General features: G+C 44.1%; 1 protein-coding gene across 3 annotated transcripts in view; it reads right to left on the minus strand.

Annotated features, from left to right (window-relative positions):
- Positions 1 to 22,663, minus strand: part of LOC126101012 (arylsulfatase B-like) — a 106,308-nt gene extending 83,645 nt beyond the window's left edge. Inside the window, exons 1-9 of one of the 3 annotated variants that reach the window (XM_049911678.1) lie at positions 22,621 to 22,663; positions 18,046 to 18,162; positions 15,941 to 16,100; positions 15,232 to 15,455; positions 11,102 to 11,351; positions 10,743 to 10,891; positions 6,776 to 6,911; positions 4,718 to 4,876; positions 2,272 to 2,819 (exon numbers count right to left, since the gene is read on the minus strand). In XM_049911678.1, coding sequence (XP_049767635.1) covers positions 2,341 to 2,819; positions 4,718 to 4,876; positions 6,776 to 6,911; positions 10,743 to 10,891; positions 11,102 to 11,351; positions 15,232 to 15,455; positions 15,941 to 16,100; positions 18,046 to 18,147 — 1,659 coding nt within the window. In that variant the 5' untranslated portion in view covers positions 18,148 to 18,162; positions 22,621 to 22,663 and the 3' untranslated portion in view covers positions 2,272 to 2,340. Of the gene's footprint in view, positions 1 to 2,271; positions 2,820 to 4,717; positions 4,877 to 6,775; positions 6,912 to 10,742; positions 10,892 to 11,101; positions 11,352 to 15,231; positions 15,456 to 15,940; positions 16,101 to 18,045; positions 18,163 to 22,620 lie in introns of those variants that run through there. The other 2 variants (XM_049911679.1, XM_049911680.1) reach the window with 2 other exon arrangements.
- Positions 22,664 to 24,553: the final 1,890 nt, after the last annotated feature.

A 24,553-nucleotide genomic window follows, 5' to 3' on the forward strand; every position in this document is an offset into this window, starting at 1 on the left:
TCCCCTTCCTCCTCCTCCTCTCTTGACAGGTCCCCGGACTCGCACACGCATAGTGAACTTTCGCGCGCCGGAGATCATCGCCTTCTGTGTCTCGTGTGTGTGACGACGTTTAGTGTTTTTGGTGTCCGCCGTCCCGCTACTCCATTCACTTCTGCCGTCGGATTCATCAGTGTTCTGTGCGCCGTGTCAACGTGTTTTCAGTGTTGTTATCTTCACGTGTGAACGACTCCGTGTTTTTTGTGTCTCTGTGACCTCTCTCTTTTGTCCGTCACTATGTTCATTATCATTCTTCGTTCTTATGCTTTTGTGAACACTATGGCTGAAGAGCGGTGTAGTGTGCCGCTGCCAGCCTGCCTGATTTGTACAGGTATACAAATAACAATAAAGAAAAAAAAAATATGAGAACCGGTGGTCAATGCGGGGCGTGATTTATAAGCCTGTGTTCATTGATCCAAAGTCCTTATTCTCCCGCCTCACTAATTCCCATTATATCTAACTTCAACTTATCCATTTCCCTTCCTAAATTCTTTAGCATATCTAACACATTTAACGATCTAACATTCCATACTTCGACCCGCAAAATGCTAGTTTTGTTGTTCCTGATAATTTCTTTCTGAACAGTCGCCAAGAAGATGACATCATCATTAAGCAGCCCTGTAGAGAGCCAAGCCGTCAGGTAAAATTAATACCGTATGTGGTTTTTGTTTGTTTTCTGATATTCATTCAAACTACATAAAGCCTGTATAAGATAGTATTACAAGGTCTGATCAGCACATCATCCAGAATGTAATTGCTGTAACTACTTAAAAGGCTACGGACCATCTTCAGGAATCACAGGTTAGTCTGGTCTTCCCACGGAGTCCCCGCTGTTGTGGTTGGAGTTCTGATATGGATGGCATTCAGGCCATAGCTCCATAGCAAAGACTATTGTTCAAATATTTTAGAGGGGACAATCCTATAATAGAGTTCCTGGAATCCTCGCGTTTTTTTCTGTTCTGTTGATCGAATGCATACACTTATCTTGGAAGAGTTCTTTCATAGCAGGTTCGATTTATAGTACCTTGATAATTTTGTTTTGGCATTTGTCAGATCTCCCTGCACTGCAACAAAGTTTTTGCTACGACGGGCTGTATCATCAGCACAGAGATAATTTTATTTATTCGCAGTCAGCGGTTGATTCTTGTGCTACATGTCGAAGAGCGATGGAGGTAGTCCACTTCCTTAAGTAGGCTATTTTTCTGTGCTCTCCAGTCAGTACTATGTCTTTGGAACTCAACGAAAAACAATCACCGTGGCAGAAATAAGGTGCTAAACTCGGTGAAATGTAGTACCTGGGAAGGTTGTAGAATTTATGTAGCAGCCAGTGACTGAAAATGTCATATGCTGTTGTCAGATCCGCGAAAGCCACACTAGTAACATGAAGAGTTTCAAACTCATACTATACTAAGATTCAAGAGCTGCCATGTGCAGCTACGCCCAGGTTAAAACGCTGCAAATAGAGGACCGATAATACACACAAATCTGTTCAGAAACACTCGTTCTAGCTGTTTGTAAAGGCGGCTGAAAAGGCTAACTTGTCTATAGTTAGATATCCTTTGTTCCCTCGCTTGGTTTAAGATGAACTATACTCTGCTCTTTCGTCATACCTGTGCTAACTGTCATCTGCTGCTGCAAGTGTTGAGGACATGTAGGATCCATTATTTTGTTGACAGGTCTTAATTTGTTCTAATGTGATGTCGTCTAAGCCGGCAACTCTAGCGCTTTTCTTTTTCTTGACAGCCACTTTGAGTTCTAGTATCTGAAATAGGCTAGTGAGGGCGTCACATTCCTTTACACCTACATAGTGTTTTTCAGGCACTTCGGCTTCGTGTCTGACTTCTCGATTCATGAGTTACCTGGTCTACAGCGTTACTGTAATGTGCAGTAATCTTAATTGTATCGTTATTGAGATGTTTCCATAATTTCCAGACTTTGTTGCTATTTCTAGTTATATCCGGTTCTTCAACAGTTTCTATCCCAGCTTCCCTTTGAATGTTGTCAGTGACATGAAGAGTTTATGACCAGTACTGCTGTTTGCAAAGACTGGAACGCTGGCCAATCTTTTCCTTTTCAGGACCACAGCTGATCATCAGGTTGGTGAAGGAATATTGGTATTTCAACAACTTAATTAAGGTATAAACACAGGGGTAATGGTTGTAAGATTTGTAATGGAATTGGTATTAAAGTACACATACTGTTGAGTAAAATTCAAGAAGTATGATATGTGCAGCCATTTATTGCTCTTTAGATAGCTACAAAACACTACTGAAGCAAAGTCAGTGCTGAAAGAGAGAGAGACCACTACGTGACGACGTTGCACATGGGGTCTGCGTTGTCGGCGATGCAGTCGACCCAGGGCACCCAGGTGTTGTTCCAGCGCTTGGGGTCGGCCAGGTCGGTCTGCGTGACGTTGGCCCCCGGCTGCGGCATCAGCGGCTGCGACAGCGTCTCCAGCCGCTCCAGCAGAGTGTCCACCAGGCCCTCCGGCATGTCGGCCGGCTGGCCGTCGCCCGCCTCGCACGGGTCCTGCCTGATGTTGAAGACGCACCAGCCGCTGCTGCTCGTGATGTTGCACAGCCCGTGCGCGGGCCGCTCCGGGCAGGACACGGTCGCCTCAGCGCGCAGCCGCAGCACGTCCTCCGCCTCCGGGGACGCCCCGACCACGCTGGAGAGCGCCTGCCCCACTGGACTGGCCAGCACCTCCTCCGGGTCGTAGGCTGGCGTGAACAGCGGGTCCTCAGCGCCGCTCGCCCCGGCGTAGTAGTCGTTGTTCTGCACACCTACCGCACCAGCACGCCGCTTACAGTTTCGATTCAAACAACTTACAACATTAAATTTATACTAAATGACCCAACTTCATAGAAACTCCTACTTCTTCATAGTCTCCCATTCTTCCCACACCTGCCACTATTTTTCTCACCTCACCAGAAGGCGCAGTGTGCATTAAATTATTAATATAAATGTAGCCACCCTTCTTTGACCACTTGTTAAGGCTGCCAGCTGGTGTTGTACACATCTCACGGAAACCACTACACGATGTGCGAACGCCATATGCGTAACCACTTTCTATATTGCACACTTTCCTTCTTTAGTACCGTCGACACTGTTTTCCATAGCACACTGCCAGTGGCAACAAAATAAGAAATGTTCCCCTTATCTTCAACAATCGAGTATCCATTATTAAATCTTACTGTGCCCCGTCGATTTTCCTCAGGTTTTTTTGGTTTATATGCTTCCATACACTTCATGGCCAAAATCTGTTCACAAAATTTTATGATCATATAAATATGTGACAGAATCCTTCCACCTAAATATCTCATGAACTTACCCATTTATCACTGAATAGCCTTAAGACAGCAAATATTTACAAAATTTTTTCGATCTACGAAATACGATTTCACTGAATATTAATAAAGAATAATATTTATAATACACGCGTCAGACTTATACAGGCTATCGTGGGTGAAAGTGCACATACTTCCGTTGGCGACTGAGGATTCTGTACTGAACAGCATTACATCAGTATGTACGTCATTTGCACACTAAAAATTGTCCGCAGCTCGTGGTCGTGCGGTAGCGTTCCCACTTCCCACGCCCGGGTTCCCGGGTTCGATTCCCGGCGGGGCCAGCGATTTTCTCTGCCTCGTGATGACTGGGTGTTGTGTGATGTCCTTAGGTTACTTAGGTTTAAGTAGTTCTAAGTTCTAGGGGACTGATGACCATAGATGATAAAAAAAATTGGCTCTGAGCACTATGGGACTCAACTGCTGTGGTCATAAGTCCCCTAGAACTTAGAACTACTTAAACCTAACTAACCTAAGGACAGCACACAACACCCAGCCATCACGAGGCAGAGAAAATCCCTGACCCCGCCGGGAATCGAACCCGGGAACCCGGGCGTGGGAAGCGAGAACGCTACCGCACGACCACGAGATGCGGACATAGATGTTAAGTCCCATAGTGCTCAGAGCCATTTGAACTATTTGAACCACACTAACAATTATAGCTATCACAAGTCGTATCTCTCAGTGGGGAATTGTACCTTCCAGAACATGTGGCAAGAGTAATCCATTAATGCTAATTTACCCTGGACATCAAGTCAGGTATTGAAGCTTGAACGTGTGGACACAAAATGGTAAGTCTATAACGACTGCTGTAGTCCACTTAATGATGCAGTTACAACTGTGCAGAAAACATCAGGTAGTACATTATGTGAGGTGTTTGTGGGAATGCTGTTAGATGCAGAGAAAAAACAACCAATACACTGTAATGTTTACACATTTAATGTTCAGATGTGTGTGAAATCTTATGGGACTTAACTGCTAAGGTCATCAGTCCCTGAGCTTACACACTACTTAACCTAAATTATCCTAAGGACAAACGCACACATCCATGCCCGATTGAGGACTTGAACCTCCGCCGGGATCAGCCGCACAGTCCAACACATTTCATGTACGACATATAAAGCTATCTGCAGCTATACTCGTTACACCCTCTATAGATGAACTCTATGCTCATCGCAGACACAAAGTCTGTCACATATCACTTAATTGTGCACTGTTCGCTGTGCCATTCCGCAACTGCAACTGTTGTGGGATGTGGACTGACCCGGTAGCACAACGTCTGATGTATTTGATAGGTTCCAGACAACGCCAGCGCGGACAGGGCTGCTACTCACCTTTGACGAGCTTCCAGTCGCCGACGCGGACGGCGCCGTTCTCGGCCACCTCGTCGTAGTTGAGGAGTATCTCCGTGCGCTGGCTGGGCTCTCCAGAGACCAGCCGCGGCCACATGTTCACGCCGTCCAGGTCGTCCGGCAGGTCGGACGCATTACCTCCTGTGAAAACATTAAGAAAAATTGCGTTTAACGAATTACCACTTTTAATACACAATGGACTGTTTGCTATGATGCATCATGTTTTGACATGAAGGACTTTTGTTTATAATTGCAAAAATCACAATAGACATCCTTTGTACAAGAGAGTAATGAATGTGCTCGAAAATATCCATTTTATTGCCCCAGGACGATAATCAGGCGTTGGCCACAGGAAAGATGCACGGAGTTAGTTTTTTCAAAATGAACACGAAGTTGGTACTTGTGCTCTGCAAAATAACGCTGCAATATAAATATTGTAAAGTTAAATGCAATCGTCACAGTGTTACGTTTCAGAAGTTAATTAAGCCTACTGCAAAACTGAACTGCTACACTCCTTGACGGAATTCCAATAGGGACATTTTTTAAAATGACGTGAAATATGACCCACAATCTAATCGCGGTGCACAGCTGTGCCAACTAAATGGCGTGACGGTAAAGATGAAGCACACCGAGACGGGAAAACAAACCAAAACTCCATGGGCTGAGAGGATATGTGATGTTATTTCAGCGATTACAAAATCCAATCAAATACACAAACAACTTGGTATCTCAGCCCACCTCTATGTGTGGTGATGTAACCTCCCCCCTCCACCACTGTTCGGTCTGTATGTAGTTGGGAAGCCTGTTATGAAGCTGTTGTATCCACTAATGAGGCAAGATATCCCACAACTGAATAGCTATTCCTGATATCCTGAATACTGGCACTTACGAGTTGACGTCTTCAGTGGTAGAGTACAAGTTCTGTTGGTGCCAGATCTGGGGATCTTGCAGGCCATTTGAGTACCTCAACAAACGCAACAGACAAGTGCTGTGTGTGGATGGGCATTGTCCTGCTGAAAAGTGACACTACGATTCTGTCGCATAAGATGTAACATATAAGTATGCAGAATGTCCATGACATACTGTTGCGCCCTATTGACTACCAGCTGCGACTGAAGTTATACCCAAAGGCCCCCACACCGTGACTCCATAAGTAAAACAGCTTGGAAGAATGTTCCTCTAACCAGGTCGCCACCATATTCACCAACGATGGTCATCGAGGGTAGTGCAGCACCGCGATTCGTTACTGAACATAATTCAACGCCATTCATTAGCAGTCCATGCTTCCTAGTCACTGCACCACTCCAAATGCACCCATCTGTATTGTACTGTGAACAGCAGGCCATGTGTAGGATTGTAATTCCCTAGTATGGCTCAAATGAATGCCACAGTAAGACACGGTATGTTGTACAGTGTTAATTGCTTGTTACTGGATGGTAGTTACAGATGTTAAGTGGTTATGATGGTCTTCGTCAGCAATACAGCTACCCTCCCCCTACCCCTTATGGTGGTTAGACATAGTCGACTGGTACTTTGTGACGAGTATACTGGCCCTCACATTCGAATGCAGTCCAACATTGGGCCACTGTTATACTCTGGTTACTGCAAAATTTGATCAGTCGGTCAAATAGGGACGCAAAATGAGGCGTGTCTCTAACTCTTGTCAGTGCTGATGAAGCTCTCTCGATTACACGGCATCTCCATGTGTTCCTCAGTGATCATTCAACGTCAGACTCTGTTCATGTCCCTCATATATCTTACCACACCTGGTGACAACACAATGCTAATGCACTCTGCTGAATATTGTAACTGTCGCAGAGAATTGAAATTCTAATCAGTGATACTTGCTGATGGCGTGTGCTGTACGAACGTACATTCACATCAGACCATGTCTTCTTGGTACTTCACCTTTTTTTGTCAGACAGTGTTATTAGATGTGAATGCCACTGATGTGGGCACTGCCTGTGGCTGTTTCCCTGGCTACCCTCCCAAATGAGCACCCTGCCCCCTCTTCCCACCACCTCCCTCCCCTGGACGTACCTGCTGCGGCGTACAGCGTGGGCAGCCAGTCCGATATATGCATCAGCTCGTGGTCCACCCTGGACGTGTTCTGCAGCAGCGGGCTCCATACAGCAGCCACGCCGTGCACCGCACCCTCCCAGAGGCTGTTCTTTATCTGAAAACAAAACATCACGACACGTCACAGCACTTCAGACATCATATATCATATTACATATTGTGAATGATTTACATTGTTTAACGGATTAGCTTCAATTTTTCGAGGCCCAACACATAGGCGAGGGAACTGATATGTAAATTTTTTGGCCCTGTTGTGGCAAGTGTGGAGCTGTGCAGATATAACTGGAAGCTGTACACCTCCTGCAAAAACTCCTTGCTACACATCTACAGCTATATACAAATCTATATTAGTACTGTGAAAGCCATCGCATATATGAGGTACACCAGCACAAAGGATACCCGTCCCCTTCAAAAGTTCAAAAGTTTTGACGAAGATCGACTGACTGTACACCGCTGCATATGTCGGATTTCTCTAGTCCCCTTGTATATGTTGGATTTCTGTAGTCCCCTTATCGTGAACATAGCGTGATCACCGCATTGTTGAAGGTGATACACGGTGCGTCTGAGAAGAAGTCTTCTAAAATATCTAACGCTGTGCTTTATGTGGTGCACGGCTTTAATCTAGCATCAGCCTTTGCAAACTTTAAAGTGTATTTGTGGAACTGTTGTAATGAAGTACGGGAAACAGATGCTTTTAGGTTTGGTAGTACACCATTGTCAGTGATGGGAAGGAGACAGCACATATGTCACTCGCTTCAGGACTGTCAGCCATTTCAGTAGCTAAGTAAAAGTGTCCGATAGATCACATGTGTGTACGTATGGTAAACGTTTTTTTCCTAGATGCTGAGAATGTCATTGCAATGTGGTGGATGTTTATTTGGTATTTTAATCGCACAGCTACACCTAGCTATACAATACTATGAGGGGTAACAAAACCTCAGAGGAACAGGAAACAATCTTAGTGGAATTGAAAGCTGCCATTAAGAAGAGGTGTGCTTGATTGCCCAGTACCAGTTGGCCCGAGTTATGAGGAACTTCTGAGAAAGAGTTACAATTGTAACAAGAAGATGACCTCCACTTGCACGACATAAGTACCAATGTAAATCAAATAGAAGATGTTAATCTTTGATTTTGTATAAATTTGTATTTTCTAAAAACCCAATAACTATTATCCATTTGAAACCATCTTGCTAAGATGTGTCACCATGTGTAATTGTCTCAAGAAATTCTTAGATGTTCTTTCACTCTGCTGTGGCTAATTTCTTAATTATCTTGCTAAACAATCCAGGCGAAAGAATTAAAAAATGGACAGGCAAAAAATATAAAAAGTTCTGTTTACATTACGTAAAGTATCCACGTATTCTTCCAGTGAATATACAACTTGCAGGAACAACTGCTCTCCTGTGGAAGTGCCAAATCTAGGTTATTCTTACAACGGCTACTCAATGCAGCTTGTGATAAAGTACGGGGTAGTCAGAAAATCTGACACCTCACCCTGAAAGCACTTCTCTATTGATTGGCTGTTATATGAACCAAAGTTCATATAAGGGGTAGCTAAGCCAACTCGTAACCGACCGTTATGGAAATTCCAAGTGGATCCATCAGCAAGAAACGGAAGCAAAGAGTCCGAGAAGAATGTTCTTGATCTCCTGGAGAACACGCAAGAATGACACAGAAGTGTCAAGATATACGAGGGATACATTTTTTTCATGGTCCTATAGGTCGCAAAATTAAAACCACGGTGAAGATCCCACGAAGGTTTGCGCAGATGTGTCGTACAATGTTTCTAGTATGCTCGTCGATGGCGTCATGTCGTACTTTTCAGTTCTGAGTGCATAGTGAGCGCGTAAAAATACCTAGAACGATGGTGTCACCCGCCAAGTGTGAAACGTATACTGTCATTCGACTGCTAAATACTGAGGGGTTTCGCCTGATTGAATGCAGCCCAGATAACGTGACTGTCATCCGTGACAGCAAAGTGTGGCAATGGTGCCAACTTTGAAACGGGACGTACAAACTTCCATGATACATGCGGCCAAGGAAAGAAGCGAGTGTCAACCAATGGTCTTATCTAGCTATGTGTCAAATCGTGTATGAATTTCAATTCTGAACAAGCGAAGAGGAACGTTGTCGTGAGACGTTGTCCTTCATGACAATGCCCGGCCGCACATTTGATCTGGAACAAAGAAGCTCCTGCAGCATTTCCGATGCCAAGTGTTTTGACCACCTACCGTAAATCCCGGACTTCGCTTTCATCTTTTTTCTCACATGAACCGCTGGCTGTAGGGACGACATTTTGGTGCAGAAACTACAGGCAGAGAACTGGTGGGAAGCACGGGCGGCTGCCTTCTAAGACGAGGGTACTGACCAGTTGCTACAACGCTGTGACAAATATCTAAGTCGGAAATTTGTGGTAAGGACTAAGGGACCAAACTGCTGAGGTCATTGCCCGCATCTCGTGGTCGTGCGGTAGCGTTCTCGCTTCCCACGCCCGGGTTCCTGGGTTCGATTCCTGGCGGGGTCAGGGATTTTCTCTGCCTCGTGATGGCTGGGTGTTGTGTGCTGTCCTTAGGTTAGTTAGGTTTAAGTAGTTCTAAGTTCTAGGGGACTGATGACCGTAGCAGTTAAGTCCCATAGTGCTCGGAGCCATTTTTTTTGCTGAGGTCATCGGTACCTAGGCTTACTCACTATTTAATATTAAACCAACTTACGCTAAGGCCAACACACACACCCATGCCCGAGGGAGGACTCGAACCTCCGACGGGGGGAGCCACGCGAACCGTGACAAGAACCCTAGACCGTACGGCTACCACGCGCAGCTTATCTAAGTCGGAGCGGCAACTATGTAGAGAAGTAGTGGAAGGTGTAGCTAAATGTTGCAAATAAAGCATTTTTGATTTTTGTTGTGGTTTTTATTTCGCGACCAATCGGACCTTGAAAAAAAAAATAGCGTTTGTGTTTCCGGAAGAATCATCATCAGGAAGAAGAGAATAGCAGGAAGTTTATTCGCCCGTTGCAAGAGTTTTGTGTTCCTTGTCTGGACCATGAGAACAACTACTACGTATGTTTTACAACAGAAAGCGTGGCACTTGTAGCTACCAACTGCAGTTAAACTTCGTAGCGTTATCTTGCGTTAAAACTGCTGCAGTCAACAAGACTTGTCTTCCTACATTATTGGGAGTCCCATCTATTGTATTCGTACTGACAGGTAAGGTAAATGAAAATACCTCCCTCTAGTAGATACCCCAATACAGAATCTCTCTACCAACCGGTGTGACCGAGCGATTCTAGGCGCTTCAGTCTGGAACCGCGCGACCGCTACGGTCGCAGGTTCGAATCCTGCATCGGACATGGATGTGTGTGATGTCCTTAGGTTAGTTCGGTTTAAGTAGTTCTAAGTTCTAGGGGAGTGATGACCTCAGATGTTAAGTCCCATAGGGCTCAGAGCCATTTGAACCAGACTCTCTGTAGAGAATCGTCTGCTGACAGTTTTAAAGAGCAGTCGACGACCTCCACAAAACGATTCATTTACAACAGCAGCTGTAACATTAGTTTTAAGTTACTGTCGATGCTTTCACATTTTTGATGTGGTGTTTATTTTCCTCAAATAGTGCAAATGGCTCTGAGTAGTATGGGACTTACCATCTCAGATCATCAGTGCCCTAGACTTAGAACTACTTAAACTTAACTAACCTAAGGACATCACACCCATCCATGCCCGAGGCAGGATTCGAACCAGCGACCGTAACAGCAGCGCGGTTCCGGACTAGAGCGCCTAGAACCACTCGGCCACAGCGGCCGACTTATTTATCCTCACAACATATTTTATTTACTAGTAGAAAATGTGCAACTGGCTAACAGCTTCTGAAAATGAAGCAAATCATTATCGACTCCAGACTGTACGATAGTGTAGGAGAACTCGACTCACGCCTCTGAACGGGAAGTTGGAGCCCCAGTTGACGTCGCTGCCCGCCCCGTTGTCTGCGACGAACACTATGATGGAGTTGTTGAGCATGTCGCGCTCGCGCAGGGCTGTCACCACACGCCCCACCGACTCGTCCATCTTCGCCATCACGGCTGTCAACATAAGAACACTCCTATTTATTATACCGTAGTCTACAGTCCATGGTACACAAGTATAACAAATAACATTTCATTTGCATTAGTTCCATCAGCTGTTAAAACAAGTCTGAAATGCAACCTCGCACACTTATCGTTCCATCCCAGCATGATTGCACTGGTGGTGAAGGTGTTCATTGGAGGACGGAAAGCAGTAACAGAGCTTACCTGCGAGTATGCGGCGGTCGGGGTGCGAGATGTAGGAGAAGCTGTTGATGAGGTCCTGCGGGGCGTTGATGAGCTGCGAGTGGTCCCCGGGGTGGCAGGCGAGGTGCGCGAAGTAGAGGAACAGCGGCCGCTCCGTGTCGTGCTCCCGGATCAGCCGCTCCGCCTCCTCGGTGAACACGTCCGTCGCGTACTTGCCGTTGTACTGCCACGCCGTCGTCAGGTTCTCGCGCAGGTCGTACCCGTGGGCACCCTGCCGGGGAAAACGTAATACTCAGCCGTTGCATGATTTTCTATCGAAAAAGCTCTAGCTGTGATTACACCTCGTACAGTACGTAACAAGAATAGTCTCTCTTCAAAAGGACATATACTGAACAGCAACAACCTAATTTATTGTAATGCGAAATGCGACAATCTTATCCTCATTTTCATCATCTAAAGAAGCACTACATCAGTACGTGCCCATAAATGATAATCACCAAATCTTCTGAACACCTAGGAGAGTTACTACAAAATCTAAGGAACAGCCCATACAAATGTGTGAATTCTTAAGGGACTAAACTACTGAGGTCATTGGTTCCTAGACGTACACACTACTTAACGTAACCTAAAAGAACTTATGCTAAGAACAACACACACATCCATGCCAGAGGGAGGACCCGAACCTCCGGCGAGAGGGGCCGCGCAATCCATGACATGGCACCCCCGACCGCACGGCCAATGTGCGCGGCTCAGTTCGTACAGTGGCGTCGTTGTGGTTCATTCATTTAAGATAGGTAAGGTGTGTCATTCCAAGACGATGTGTGGAGCGTGGAAATTGCAGTCTGAAACTTTGTGGAGATATTCGACCCTTTTCAGAAAAATGTGGCTCATTCATACCGAACATGTATGATTAGATGCATTGACGGTCGTTTAGAGTAAAGAATGGTTCGTCAGGGCACTCAGGAAATCATCATTTTCCTCTGAAGTGAATATCCTGTTACAAGGCTTGTGGTGAGTTACTGCAGAGTGTCATTTCTCCTACCTGTCGAAAGTAGTATTACAAAGCCATGTGGTATGGTATCTACACGTCAAATGAGTAGTGGAGAGGTCCACTGAAAACATAGTCTTCTTTCGGGGAAAATGCAATGCATCTACAAAAATAAAAGCATACATAATACGTCAGTGCGACTAACTATAGAGCATTGTGGCATTTTTTAAAGGCCTTATACAACATTAACGACATCAGAGACTAAAGTACACTCCTGGAAATGGAAAAAAGAACACATTGACACCGGTGTGTCAGACCCACCATACTTGCTCCGGACACTGCGAGAGGGCTGTACAAGCAATGATCACACGCACGGCACAGCGGACACACCAGGACCCCCGTTTTGGCCGTCGAATGGCGCTAGCTGCGCAGCATTTGTGCACCGCCGCCGTCAGTGTCAGCCAGTTTGCCGTGGCATACGGAGCTCCATCGCAGTCTTTAACACTGGTAGCATGCCGCGACAGCGTGGACGTGAACCGTATGTGCAGTTGACGGACTTTGAGCGAGGGCGTATAGTGGGCATGCGGGAGGCCGGGTGGACGTACCGCCGAATTGCTCAACACGTGGGGCGTGAGGTCTCCACAGTACATCGATGTTGTCGCCAGTGGTCGGCGGAAGGTGCACGTGCCCGTCGACCTGGGACCGGACCGCAGCGACGCACGGATGCACGCCAAGACCGTGCTGTTCCAACAGGACAATGCACGTCCGCATGTATCCCGTGCCACCCAACGTGCTCTAGAAGATGTAAGTCAACTACCCTGGCCAGCAAGATCTCCGGATGTGTCCCCCATTGAGCATGTTTGGGACTGGATGAAGCGTCGTCTCACGCGGTCTGCACGTCCAGCACGAACGCTGGTCCAACAGAGGCGCCAGGTGGAAATGGCATGGCAAGCCGTTCCACAGGACTACATCCAGCATCTCTACGATCGTCTCCATGGGAGAATAGCAGCCTGCATTGTTGCGAAAGGTGGATATACACTGTACTAGTGCCGACATTGTGCATGCTCTGTTGCCTGTGTCTATGTGCCTGTGGTTCTGTCAGTGTGATCATGTGATGTATCTGACCCCAGGAATGTGTCAATAAAGTTTCCCCTTCCTGGGACAATGAATTCACGGTGTTCTTATTTCAATTTCCAGGAGTGTATTTCAAGAACAGACTGTGAAGATAATGAGAGTTTAATAAGATTTATAGATAGGGGATATGCAGAGAGAATTTAATGCGAATAATTGAAGGAAGGTGACGTAGCTTACCAAATGAGTAAATTTAAGGAACAGGTGTTGAGTAAAATTTGGCGCATTTCGTTGTCGTATAATCTGAATAAAGATCACGAGGGTAACATCAGAGTTACTACAATAATACTGTGGTATATGAACAGTTACATTTCCCTCACCTCTTGTATAAATGGGAGAGAACACGAACTTGTTAATGCTGGTACGGCATTGTTTCCACTATGCTCCGTATAGTAGTTTCCGCGTTACTTAATGTTGCAGTGGGGTACAGGTTTTCTGGGAACGAACTGAATGCTGTATCATATAAGGTAGTGAACTACAAGTTTTCTACACTGCTGGCAGACTCCGCTCTACATGCTGTCTCATGACAGGGTTTGAAGCACAGACATTTCTACTCGGTTATTGATGTAATGCTCCATATTTTTGTGATATGCAGATTGGTCCACTTAAATGTTTCAGCGCAAAGACCTCTGGAACAACTATAGACACTGAAAACCGACTTTCACGATTATGAGTGTAAGGCTATGAGCTCATGAAAGCAAATACCGTGAGACATTCTAAAACGTAAGCAGCTATTATTTTCAAGGCAAACTTACGTTGTTTAAAGAGATTCCCTATGTCATTTCTTACGCAATCGATAATTTGAAAAATCATGAAAAGAACGGTCTTGGTTGCAACGCAATACGTCAGTTACATAACGACAAACTGCAAAATGAAGTTTACGTTTGAAATAAACTAAACTGGAGGCTATTGCACATCCCGAGATGCAAGCGTGAACCCCACGTTGCTCGTAATCATGATGTGGTTGACGTTCTACGATACAACATTCTAGTACTGTAGTAGCGATCAATAAAGCACGAACCAGTAAACCCTGTCTTTATTTTTCATCGTTGGTGACGGGACCTCTGTATCGTTTCCAGCCCATTTAATAGCAGTGTAAATAGCAATATGTACAGCGTTCGTTGCCTCGTACTACGTCTATCACATCGCGATTACGACCAATGTGGGGTTCACGCTTGTATGTCGGAATGTGCAACAGCGACGAGTTTTGTTCATTTCAAGCATCAATTTCGCTTTGGAATTTCTCAGGGTGTAAATCACGTATTGCGCTGCAACAAATGCCATCCTTTTTCTGATTTTTTACGTTATTGACTGTGTAAGAAACAATATGGAATGTCCATTAAAAAACATTAGTTTACGTTGACAAAAAGTTTTGGTGACGTTTTTGAATAACTCGGTTTTCAGTACCTATAGTCGCTCCAGAAATATTTGTGCTGAAAAATTTAACTGGGCCATCCTATAGGTTAACCCCAATATACACTTGTTTTATTTTAAAAGATGACTACGCTTTCATAAGACATAGATCAGGAACACCAAATGTACATATAGTGTTGACAACCACTCTGAAAATTTTGAGGCAGGCAACAGTTGTGCCTTTCTGTTCATCTCATATGAAGCCACTTGGGAAACTGTACAAGGGACTAACTAAAAAATTTACAAGGCGTTCTTAATAAAGAAGTATAGAAAACTCCCTGAGACTTTATGAGATGATTAAGCCATAGAAATCAATCTCTTGGTCACATGTTAGTCTTTTGAAACTTATGACTTCTTTTGATCTTGCAGTCATCATTAAATTCAAGGAATATAGCAACGACGTACACACACGTAGTCAGTACTACATGTCATTGTTGTAATAGTTGAATCATGTGATGACTCCAAAACTGAATCTGGTTATAGTGTTTAATAAAGTAATTTGTCACCAAGACATTGATTACTATAATTTAATGCTTTTACAGTGACCACCGGCCTCCTCTGCAGGTCCGAGGGAATTTTTGAGGTGAACTGAAGCGCAGAAAAGAAGCCGACTGGATACCTGGTCTGCAAATATGTAGTCGTAGTAGCCGACGCCGGCGTTCCAGTAGCCTAGATGGGAGTCGAACCCGCGGTATGTGGGCGTGTAGACCTTGGAGTAGTGGCCCAGGTGCCACTTGCCGATGGCCCTGGTGACGTAGCCCAGGTCCTTGAGGTACTGCGGCAGGATCTTGCCCTCGGGCAGCGCATGCACCTCGTCTCCCAAGATCACGTGGCCTTGCATGCCTGCAACAATACGAGATGTCTAATGTTACAGTGCACTCACGCAGATGGAAAACCTGTGGAGCAATCTATCTGCTGGTAACGCAACAGCATTTGCTCTCTGCAGTGAGCTGAGGAAACAAAGGGAGCTCAACACACAAACACCAAGACCGTAGTAAGGAAGTAGGTTGCAATTCTACTTCCCATTGAAGTAGACGCAACAGCATTTGCTCTCTGCAGTGAGCTGAGGAAACAAAAGGGGCTCAACACACAAACACCAAGACCGTAGTAAGGAAGTAGGTTGCAATTCTACTTCCCATTGAAGTAGAGGTATCAGAAATTGAGAACGAGATCGAAAACTTACACAGAGGTAACGTCAAAGGGACTATGCACAAAGCAAGTTTGAGAAACACTACAGGAGTTTACTGTGTATAACTTCTCACATGGCAGAATAACGAGAAAGTGCTGTTGCAGTGGTAAGCACGGACCGTCGCTGATGGCAGACTCACCCAGCCGGACGGGGTACTTCCCGGTCATGATGGCCGACCGGGACGGCGTGCAGACTGGCTGCACGTAGTGGCCGTTGAGGATCACCCCGTGGTACGCCAGGGCGTCGATGTTGGGCGTGGGCACCTGGTCCGAGCCGTGGAAGCTCACGTCGTTCCAGCCCTGCAACACGTTTTGTTGTCACGTCACACGCATTCTTCGGCTCAATACCACTCGTCTTCACTAGCTGCTTGGGCCTATTCCCCAAACGTAATAAATTTTCGTTTAGGGAATGACAACACTGTAGTGTTGATCAAAAAACCAGGAAATAAAATGACAAGTTCTCATCGATACTATTATTACCCGTGATAGACGTGACACATTTGAATGAACTAATCTCCAGTGCCTACCTCCATTGCCAAAAAATGAAATGAATACTTACGCACATACGGAAAAAATATCACCTACAATTTCACAAGATTTTGGTAGATTTCTTTCCCTACCATCTCTGATCTGGAATTCAACTTCATTTGTTACACTCATTTCAAAAGCCTTTTTAAGAACTATTTTTTGATTGGTGCAGGTCTTTTCTTAGCGTACTTGTTCAGCTGACATTAAGTTCTTCAGCATACATTGCATCCTTTCGATTTAAAGTTTTAAAATATGAGAAGAGTGTATTTAACTGTTAACATGAACAGTTGTTTTAGCAGGATTTTACTTTCGTCTGTGTTGCTTATTACTTTTCTGTTTTCCTACTCTTTTCCCTATAACTCGAATATGCTTTAGATGCCTGATTTACGTTGCCGTTCCATTTCAGCCATCAATTTTCTTCTAACCCTTGTCAAGAAAAGCAGACCTTAGGAAGTCATTCAGGCTTTTATATCAGTTCTGGTATTCTTTTGCACGTGATTGGGGCTGTTCTGTGTTCAGATCACTGGGTATATCGTTATGTTAGCTCTCTTCTCTGTACCCTTTCTAATTATTGCACAGTTCCTCCAGTTGTGTCCGTCGATTGCATCACGTCGCTGTTTTCGCTTCTGAGCCGACAGTGAGCACGTAAATACGCCTAGAACAATAATGTCTCCAGCCAAGTATGAACGCCTGTAACAGTTTTCGCCTGATTTCGTGCAGTTCACACGTAATTGTCATGCATTTCCTTGCTCGTGACAATTCTTGCCCACACACTGCAGAGGCAATGAGGACGTTCCTACAGCGTTTTCGTTGGAAGGTGTTTGAGCGTCCACCACACAGCCTAGACTTTGCTCCCGCTGATTTTTATCTCTCTTCACATGAACGTCTGGCTAAGACGCTAACATTTTGGCACAGACAACGAGCTGTAGAGTAGCTTAGAGAATTGGCGGGAGGCACAGACGGCTGCCTTCTATGACGATAGTATTGAAAAGTTTGTACAATGCTACGACAAATGTGACGGAGCGGTGACGATGTAGAGAAGTAACTGGAAGGTGTAGGTGTTGCAAGTAAAAATTTATGGTTTTCCTCGTGGATTCCATTTCGCGGCCGAGCGGACCTCCCTTGACGAACAACCCTCGCAGGCTAGTGAGTATGCTACGAACGCGTGCAATTATGATGAGGGTTGACCCCTGACACAGATCCCAGTACGGAGCCAACCCCGTTACTTGGCCTGTAGAGAATGTACGACTGAGTAGTGGTTATCAGTCACTTCGAAACACTAGTTTTAATTTCTTCTCTCCTTTGAAATATCATAGGCTTTGCCACTCATGCAGTGAAGATTGCTGGACGAGCCGATTAGACCAACCAGCAGCTGGAGAAGCTATAATGAACTGTGAACTCTGAACATACTGATGGTGAAATCATGGCTCCCATGAAATGAAGTCATGTGCCAAATAATAAAGTTGCCTTGGAGTTACATTTCTCTCTTACAAACGTATAACACCTACTACAACGAGAAGCAATGAAGTTCGAGACTTTATATATTCAAAAAGTCGTAACATTCTCTCTGGTGTCTCGTAATTCTGCAACAAATTGACATCAGCAGTTCAATACCTATAAATGACATATCTGTCCTACGTTCCCTCATGAAATCCTAAGAAACAAGGATGTATAATACTATTTGTCCAGTTGACATTTGGACAGAACGGCGACTCACCATGTCGTCGGCGACGATGAAGACGATGTTGGGCGGCTTGGCCCCTGCCTGCCCCACGGCGGCCACCAGCCACACACTCGCCACCACCACCAGCAGTCGCATCCTCCCCAGATGTCTCTGCCAACAGTCAGACACAGAACAGCTGTCAGTACAATGCCTTGTTCTACTGGAAATGTACACATGGTTGTCATACTAACGAAATTCATTTGTAAGTCTTTCAGAGCTGTGCGACCAGCTTACAACATTCAGCTAGGAAGGTAATTTGCAGTGTGCAGCACTCCAACTCCAGAGTAAGTAATTATTACTATTAGCTCTGACTGTTTGATGTCCTCCCTCATGGTGCAACAATCAACTCTCAAGTGTATTGTGCAAATGAACTTCTCCTTCTCCACAACAATGCAAGGCCTCACACAAGTCTGCACAGCCGAGAGGAACTCACAAACCTTCGTTGGAGTGTTCTTCCACATCCACCCTACAGCCTGGATCTCGCACCTTCTAACTTCCATCTGTTTGGTCCAATGAAGGATGGACTCCATGGGAAGCGTTATGTGGGTGATGCAGAGGTTATTGTTGCAACAAGACATTGGCTCCAACGTCGACCAGAAGAGTGGTAGCATGTGGGTATACAGCCCCTCCCAATAAGGTGGAATAAGATCATCACATTGAAAAAGAATTTTGTTGAAAAACGTGGTTTTGTAACTAAAAGGATGGGGAATAATATGGTGTATTGGAATCCTGAATAAAACAAACCTGCTTTCAGAAAAAATAGTGTTGCGTTACTTATTGAACTCCGCTAAAAAGTGTTTTGTTAAATGCACACAAATGTGCTGCTCCTGAACACTCAATCACCATAATCTACCACTAAAGGTTTATGTGAATGATGAAATACTCACAGTCAATGAGCAGTTCACCAGGATATGCTCACAGTCAGTCTTCTATAATGTGTTAACAATTTTCCCTGTCTTGAAGTGGAAATTTGTGTTAGTTACCATCAGCTTCCACTTAAAACTTTTTAACCTGTAGTAGTTTTTGATAACACATCTTCTTAATGTGATTTCATTTACTGATTATTGGCATGTAGTAGAGTAGTTATTTAAAACATGGACTATTAAATACAGTACCGATAAGATTTTATAAATTGCAGCACTGTTAAATTTGAATATAATATTTGTCCATATCTGCATGGCCATGTTGTATCTTAGAACAGTTTTTCATATTTTAAATACCTTGGTTTCAGGAGGAATTTTGGTAACTTCAGAAAAAAAACTACAACACACATAAAGTGAATGCTGTCATTACAAAATGAAATAATAAAGTAGATCAAACTTAGGTTACAGGGCCGACAGTCTGAAAAGTGTTCTAATTATGAAACCGTGCTGAGAATTAAAGCCGAATTTTTTGTGTGAAAACTATCATAGCGTTTTTAATTAGACAATCTTTATTAACATTCTACATCCTTATTGTTCATACAGTATGTACACATTTATTCACCAAAGTAGTCAACCTGAAGACGAACAAATTTCTCCTACCGAGAGACCACTTTGATGATCTTCACTATAGAACTTTTGGCTTTATTGACGAGGCCATAACCTCACCTCTGCTTACGTCGCTGCATCGCAATCAGTGTGAAGTCCTAGAAGATGTTCTTTAAACTTTGGTAACAGATTAAAATCGGATTGAGCCAAGTCGGGACTATATGGTGGATAAATGTTGACAATGAATCCATGGCATAGAACTGTTGCGAATAACGCAGTGCTCTTGTATGGTCTGGGATTGTCATGCTGAAGGAGAGAGTGCTCCATGAGTGAACGAACTCTTCTAATTCGAAACTCAAGTATAGCACGCTGTTTCTCACGCACCAACATAGTTACGTTACACACCACCATTTTGCACACTACAATTCAGATTCCTCTAGCGGCTGAAAATGTGTAGACATGAAGAATAAATATGTGCAACGGGAATAAGTTTTGTTTTGTTTAAAATCCTTTAAGAATTTTCACATAAAAAGTTCGGAGGTATTACTTTAAGAATGATCTCATACATATATTGCGTAACCACTGCCAAATCACATCGGTTGAAATGGGTATCAGTAAAACTTCAGAATACTGATGTAAAAGGCAAACAGAAATTAAAAATGTCTTACTAAACCAAAAGTATTTTCTTTGCACCTCAAGGCTGCGCTATTTCGAAAATCCATGTAAAGTACGAAAATCTATAACAGTTGTCAGTTTGGATAAGGCTGTAACACATCTTTCTTAAATGAATTAGGCGTACAACATACAATGCAAAAATCTACGTTATGAAAAGAGTAAAAAAGTTAAAAAGAAAATGTTATGCATCGGCTAAATATTTAGGGGTAATAGTAATAAGCGATACGTAACGGACGAGACATGTGAAATCAGACTTAGGGAAGGTGATGGGAAAACTTAGATTTCTGACAGAGTGCTGTGCATCTGTAAAACATACTCCTTACAAGACGCTAGATGGACCAATTGCAGAGGACAGCTCCAGCACAGGGAGTCATCATCGAATAACCACGGCAGTAGATATAGAGCTACTCCAAAAGCGTTGTGACATAATCGTAGCCATTGAGAAAGTAGCAGATCTGCTGAGGGAACGTAATTGTGAATCCTTGGAAGAAAGGCGACTGTATTCTCAAGGAAGCACATCTCTTACGTAGCGAGCTGTTTATTTCCCACATTTTTGGACGAGGTAGTACGAACCAAAACAAGAAAAAATGGTGTGGTGAACATGGGCTCTGAAATACCAACCTTAACAACCGTGATCACTTGTTCATCTTCGATTTTGTGGAATACATTTGTTTTACTGAACAAGTGCACATCGCTCGTAAGGTATGCATTTTTGAACTCATGTTCACTAGACATTTTTTTCTCGTTTTGGTCCATTCTACCTCCTCTGAAAATTGCCTACCCTACAGTCTCAACAACAACAGTACTAGAGTACAAGTACATGTATTCCACTGTCTGACGTATCAGAACGATTTTCTCTTGTAACTTTCGACCTTGTCGTTTTCGGACCCGGTCCTTATCTTATACTGAGACATTAACCCTTCTCCATCATCCCTGAAAGTTTGTAATGTCACCGTGGAATCACCCTGTGCACACCGCTATGTGCTGAGCAGTTGGTCGCTGTGTGTATATTTAGACCTGAATGTAGACAAGACGAATACATTCACGAGACGTGTAGGGGTAATGTGTCAGTAAATGATGGGAAGACATTTGAAGGCAGACAACGCAGAACAAGACACGAGCAACAAACAACTACAGAGCTATAGAGAGTGAACATCTGTCCCCTATGAACGGCCGTGGCAACGAACGAAGACTGTCGCCAGGGTCAGAAGACGGAATAGGTGACGAGTGATGTTAGAACTCAGCGTCTTCCACAACTGGTTTTCTGCGACTACCATGTGACGTGAAGCGATATTCTCGAAGGTAAAGACCGTGGCAGAATAGCCATCCATAAATCTCTGAATATCATCAAGTCGCCACACAGCACGAAGAGAATGGTACGAGGCCGCTTCCATGAACCAGTGACGACTGGCCGCTTCTAGAATGGTCTTAGGAACCACGTGTTGCCTTATCTCCGACAAGATTTCGGTTTTACACACGGATAGTCGCAAGCAAGTTCTCGCGTCTGACTGCCTGCTTTCAACCTTGAACGTGCAGGTGGCTGAGAGATGATTAGGGACATTACTTCTTGGCAGTATGTTCATCTTCTTACTACTCTCTAAACGCAAGCCACGGCCGAGATATATGTGGACATTTCAGTCCCTCTATTTGTACAAGACATTGTTCCCATATAAATAGACAATACATTGTACTAATTATGTTCAGCCGTCCATTCACATTCACGAAAACGAAGTTTAGCTCCACACTCCCTTTCCTCGCATAGTTATGCTGTGTCTGTATTGTTGAGAAAACATTTTAATGTGTGTAAACACTATTCTATGGAGATGCAAGCAATTACTGCTTGAACAGGACAGAATACGAAGACGCGATACCTTTCTATGGGTTTTCAGGGGGTGCTACAACACATTTATATCGCTTCAGTCGCTCCACATGCTGTCTACCACGCACACAATATGACATTCCTTTGTATCACTCAAGATAAATGGAGCTCAATTTTGACACTCATTGCTAACTCATGGCCAGTCTTCTCCATGAGAACCTATTATTCCGATTCAATTAGTTCATGTACTGCTTCGAACATGAATTAACTGAACATAGCTCAAATTATCTTGTGGACTTGAAGACCTCTTCTCTGCGTTGACAGTGCCAAGTTAACGCGTTAGTTCTCTCGTGGGCAATAACCTACATTAGAATAATCTAACGCGCTTAAAGATAGTACCCCAGAACACATATAAGCAACGCCCAAATTTACTTTTGGATCAGGTTTATTCATCGGTACCATCAATGAGTACCACGCTTACGATGAAATGAAACACTTGGAACATTTTTTTTAAGTTATGAGAATTAGAACTAGAAACTCCCTACACATTGATATAATATACATTGACTGTGAACTACAGAACTGAGAAGCAGCAGAAACACTTACAGATGACGTCGGTGACCGTAAGATGTGTGCAGGCTACTACAAGCCTATAGTGCTCTGTCTATTTTGTGAAGAAACTTATATACGTCTTGTTTACGTAATAATCTTGATTTCAGTATGCAGTATCATGAAAGTAATCTTCCGTTATTTCAGATATGGGATTTATCGCAGGTGGAACAGAAGCTGTTATCACAGATTGCGTGACAAATCGAAGTAATGCCACTGTGCGGTAATGAGGTGTTGTCAGGATGACACACACCACGTGATTTCGCGACAGCTTTCCCAGGGTTCGGAATGACTTGCGATAGCAAAGCACTGGGCCGTACTATGAGTCAGCAGCTAAGAGAGGAATGAAAGTCAGAATGTGCACTAGAGGACAGCGAAGCACTTTTCTGAAACCGTCTGTACAAGAGGCTAATACAAACTTGGAACAATTAGAAAGACAGGCAAAGGCGATTAACAGCAGCACAACCTTCACGCTAGAGCTATAAGCTCTCACTAACGGAGTAAAAAGGTTTGTTGGTATCCGTCTCCGCTATTTCCCGTGTGGACGTTGAGATCCACTTGCCTATTTACGAAGAAATTGAATGGAAGAAATACAGTTGTTGGGCATATGTTACGATATGTGTCCTTACTGAATACTACAGTTGAAGGATTATAAAACGAAACAATTGGCATGGATTTCAGATAAAGATACCAAAGTATCAAAAACTTGTGCTGACTTCGTAGCATCCCCTCGAGACACCTTCATAATCAATGTATGACTCTGGACTTCTTATTTGAAAGTATGCAGTAGTGTGTATATGCAACTGGTCTGGAATTATGAACTCATCTCACTAATCGAGCTAAAACTGACGTTACTGCATTCCACCTAATTGTAAGTAATAAACAAGCCCAAGCTACATATCACTTTCAATGTAATATGAGTACCACATAACTACAATCCAGTATATATGGAAATCATTCTGGATAGTCTCTTGACATTCAAACAACAGTGCATCAAGCTATCTGAGAAACTAGTCTCAAGAGTAAATCTACTTCGCAATATTGCCGAAAGCAGCTTGGATGTGGACGCATACTCTACGCATTGTTGCACTCGCAATAGTGTATTGGTGGAGAATATTGCGTTTCTGTGTGGGAAAACAGTGGCCATCAGACAATGATTGATGTGCAGCTTAATGAAGGCATGAGAGTTACCACTGGTACTGTCAGACGTTCTCCCAGTCAGTGGCTGCCAGTCTTGGCTAACATTGCTCCGCAAGATCTAAGAAAGAAAGAAGCCAACATAAACTAGCTCAAAAAGATTACTTCTCATAAGAATTCTCCATTATGTGATACCCTACAAGATCCATCAACAATTCGACTGAAATCACGCAAACCACCCTGGGCTGATTTAGAGGATATCAGTTCTTTTGACATGATCTCCAAATGGCGACACCGCTGGAACGAACATCCACCCAACAACACTCACATGGTTCAAGACCCAACAAAGCAGGTCGAGGGGTTCGAAGTACCACGTCAAATCTGGTCAAGGCTGAACCCTATGAGGACTGGCCAAGGAAGGTAGGGTGACACCATGAAGAAGTGGGGTTTATGTCCATGCGCTGACTGCGACGACGGAGCGAAAGAGCAAACAATAGATCACATTGTTAATGAGTGGCCACTTCGAGTATTACTACTACTATGGCTCTAAGCACTATGGGACTTAACTTGTAAGGTCATCAGTCCCCTAGAACTAACCTAAGGACATCACACACATCATGCCCGAGGCAGGATTTGAACCTGCGACCGTAGCGGTCGCGCGGTTCCAGACTGTAGCGCCTTTAACCGCTTGGCCACCACGGCCGGCCTTTGAGCATTTACCGATGATCTAAGGACTTTACATAAAGTGACTCAAAGTGCTCTTGACATGTTGTCACATTTGGACATTTCCATT

The sequence above is a fragment of the Schistocerca cancellata genome, chromosome 9, assembly GCF_023864275.1.
Source record: "Schistocerca cancellata isolate TAMUIC-IGC-003103 chromosome 9, iqSchCanc2.1, whole genome shotgun sequence".
NCBI classification, from domain to species: Eukaryota; Metazoa; Arthropoda; class Insecta; order Orthoptera; family Acrididae; genus Schistocerca; species Schistocerca cancellata.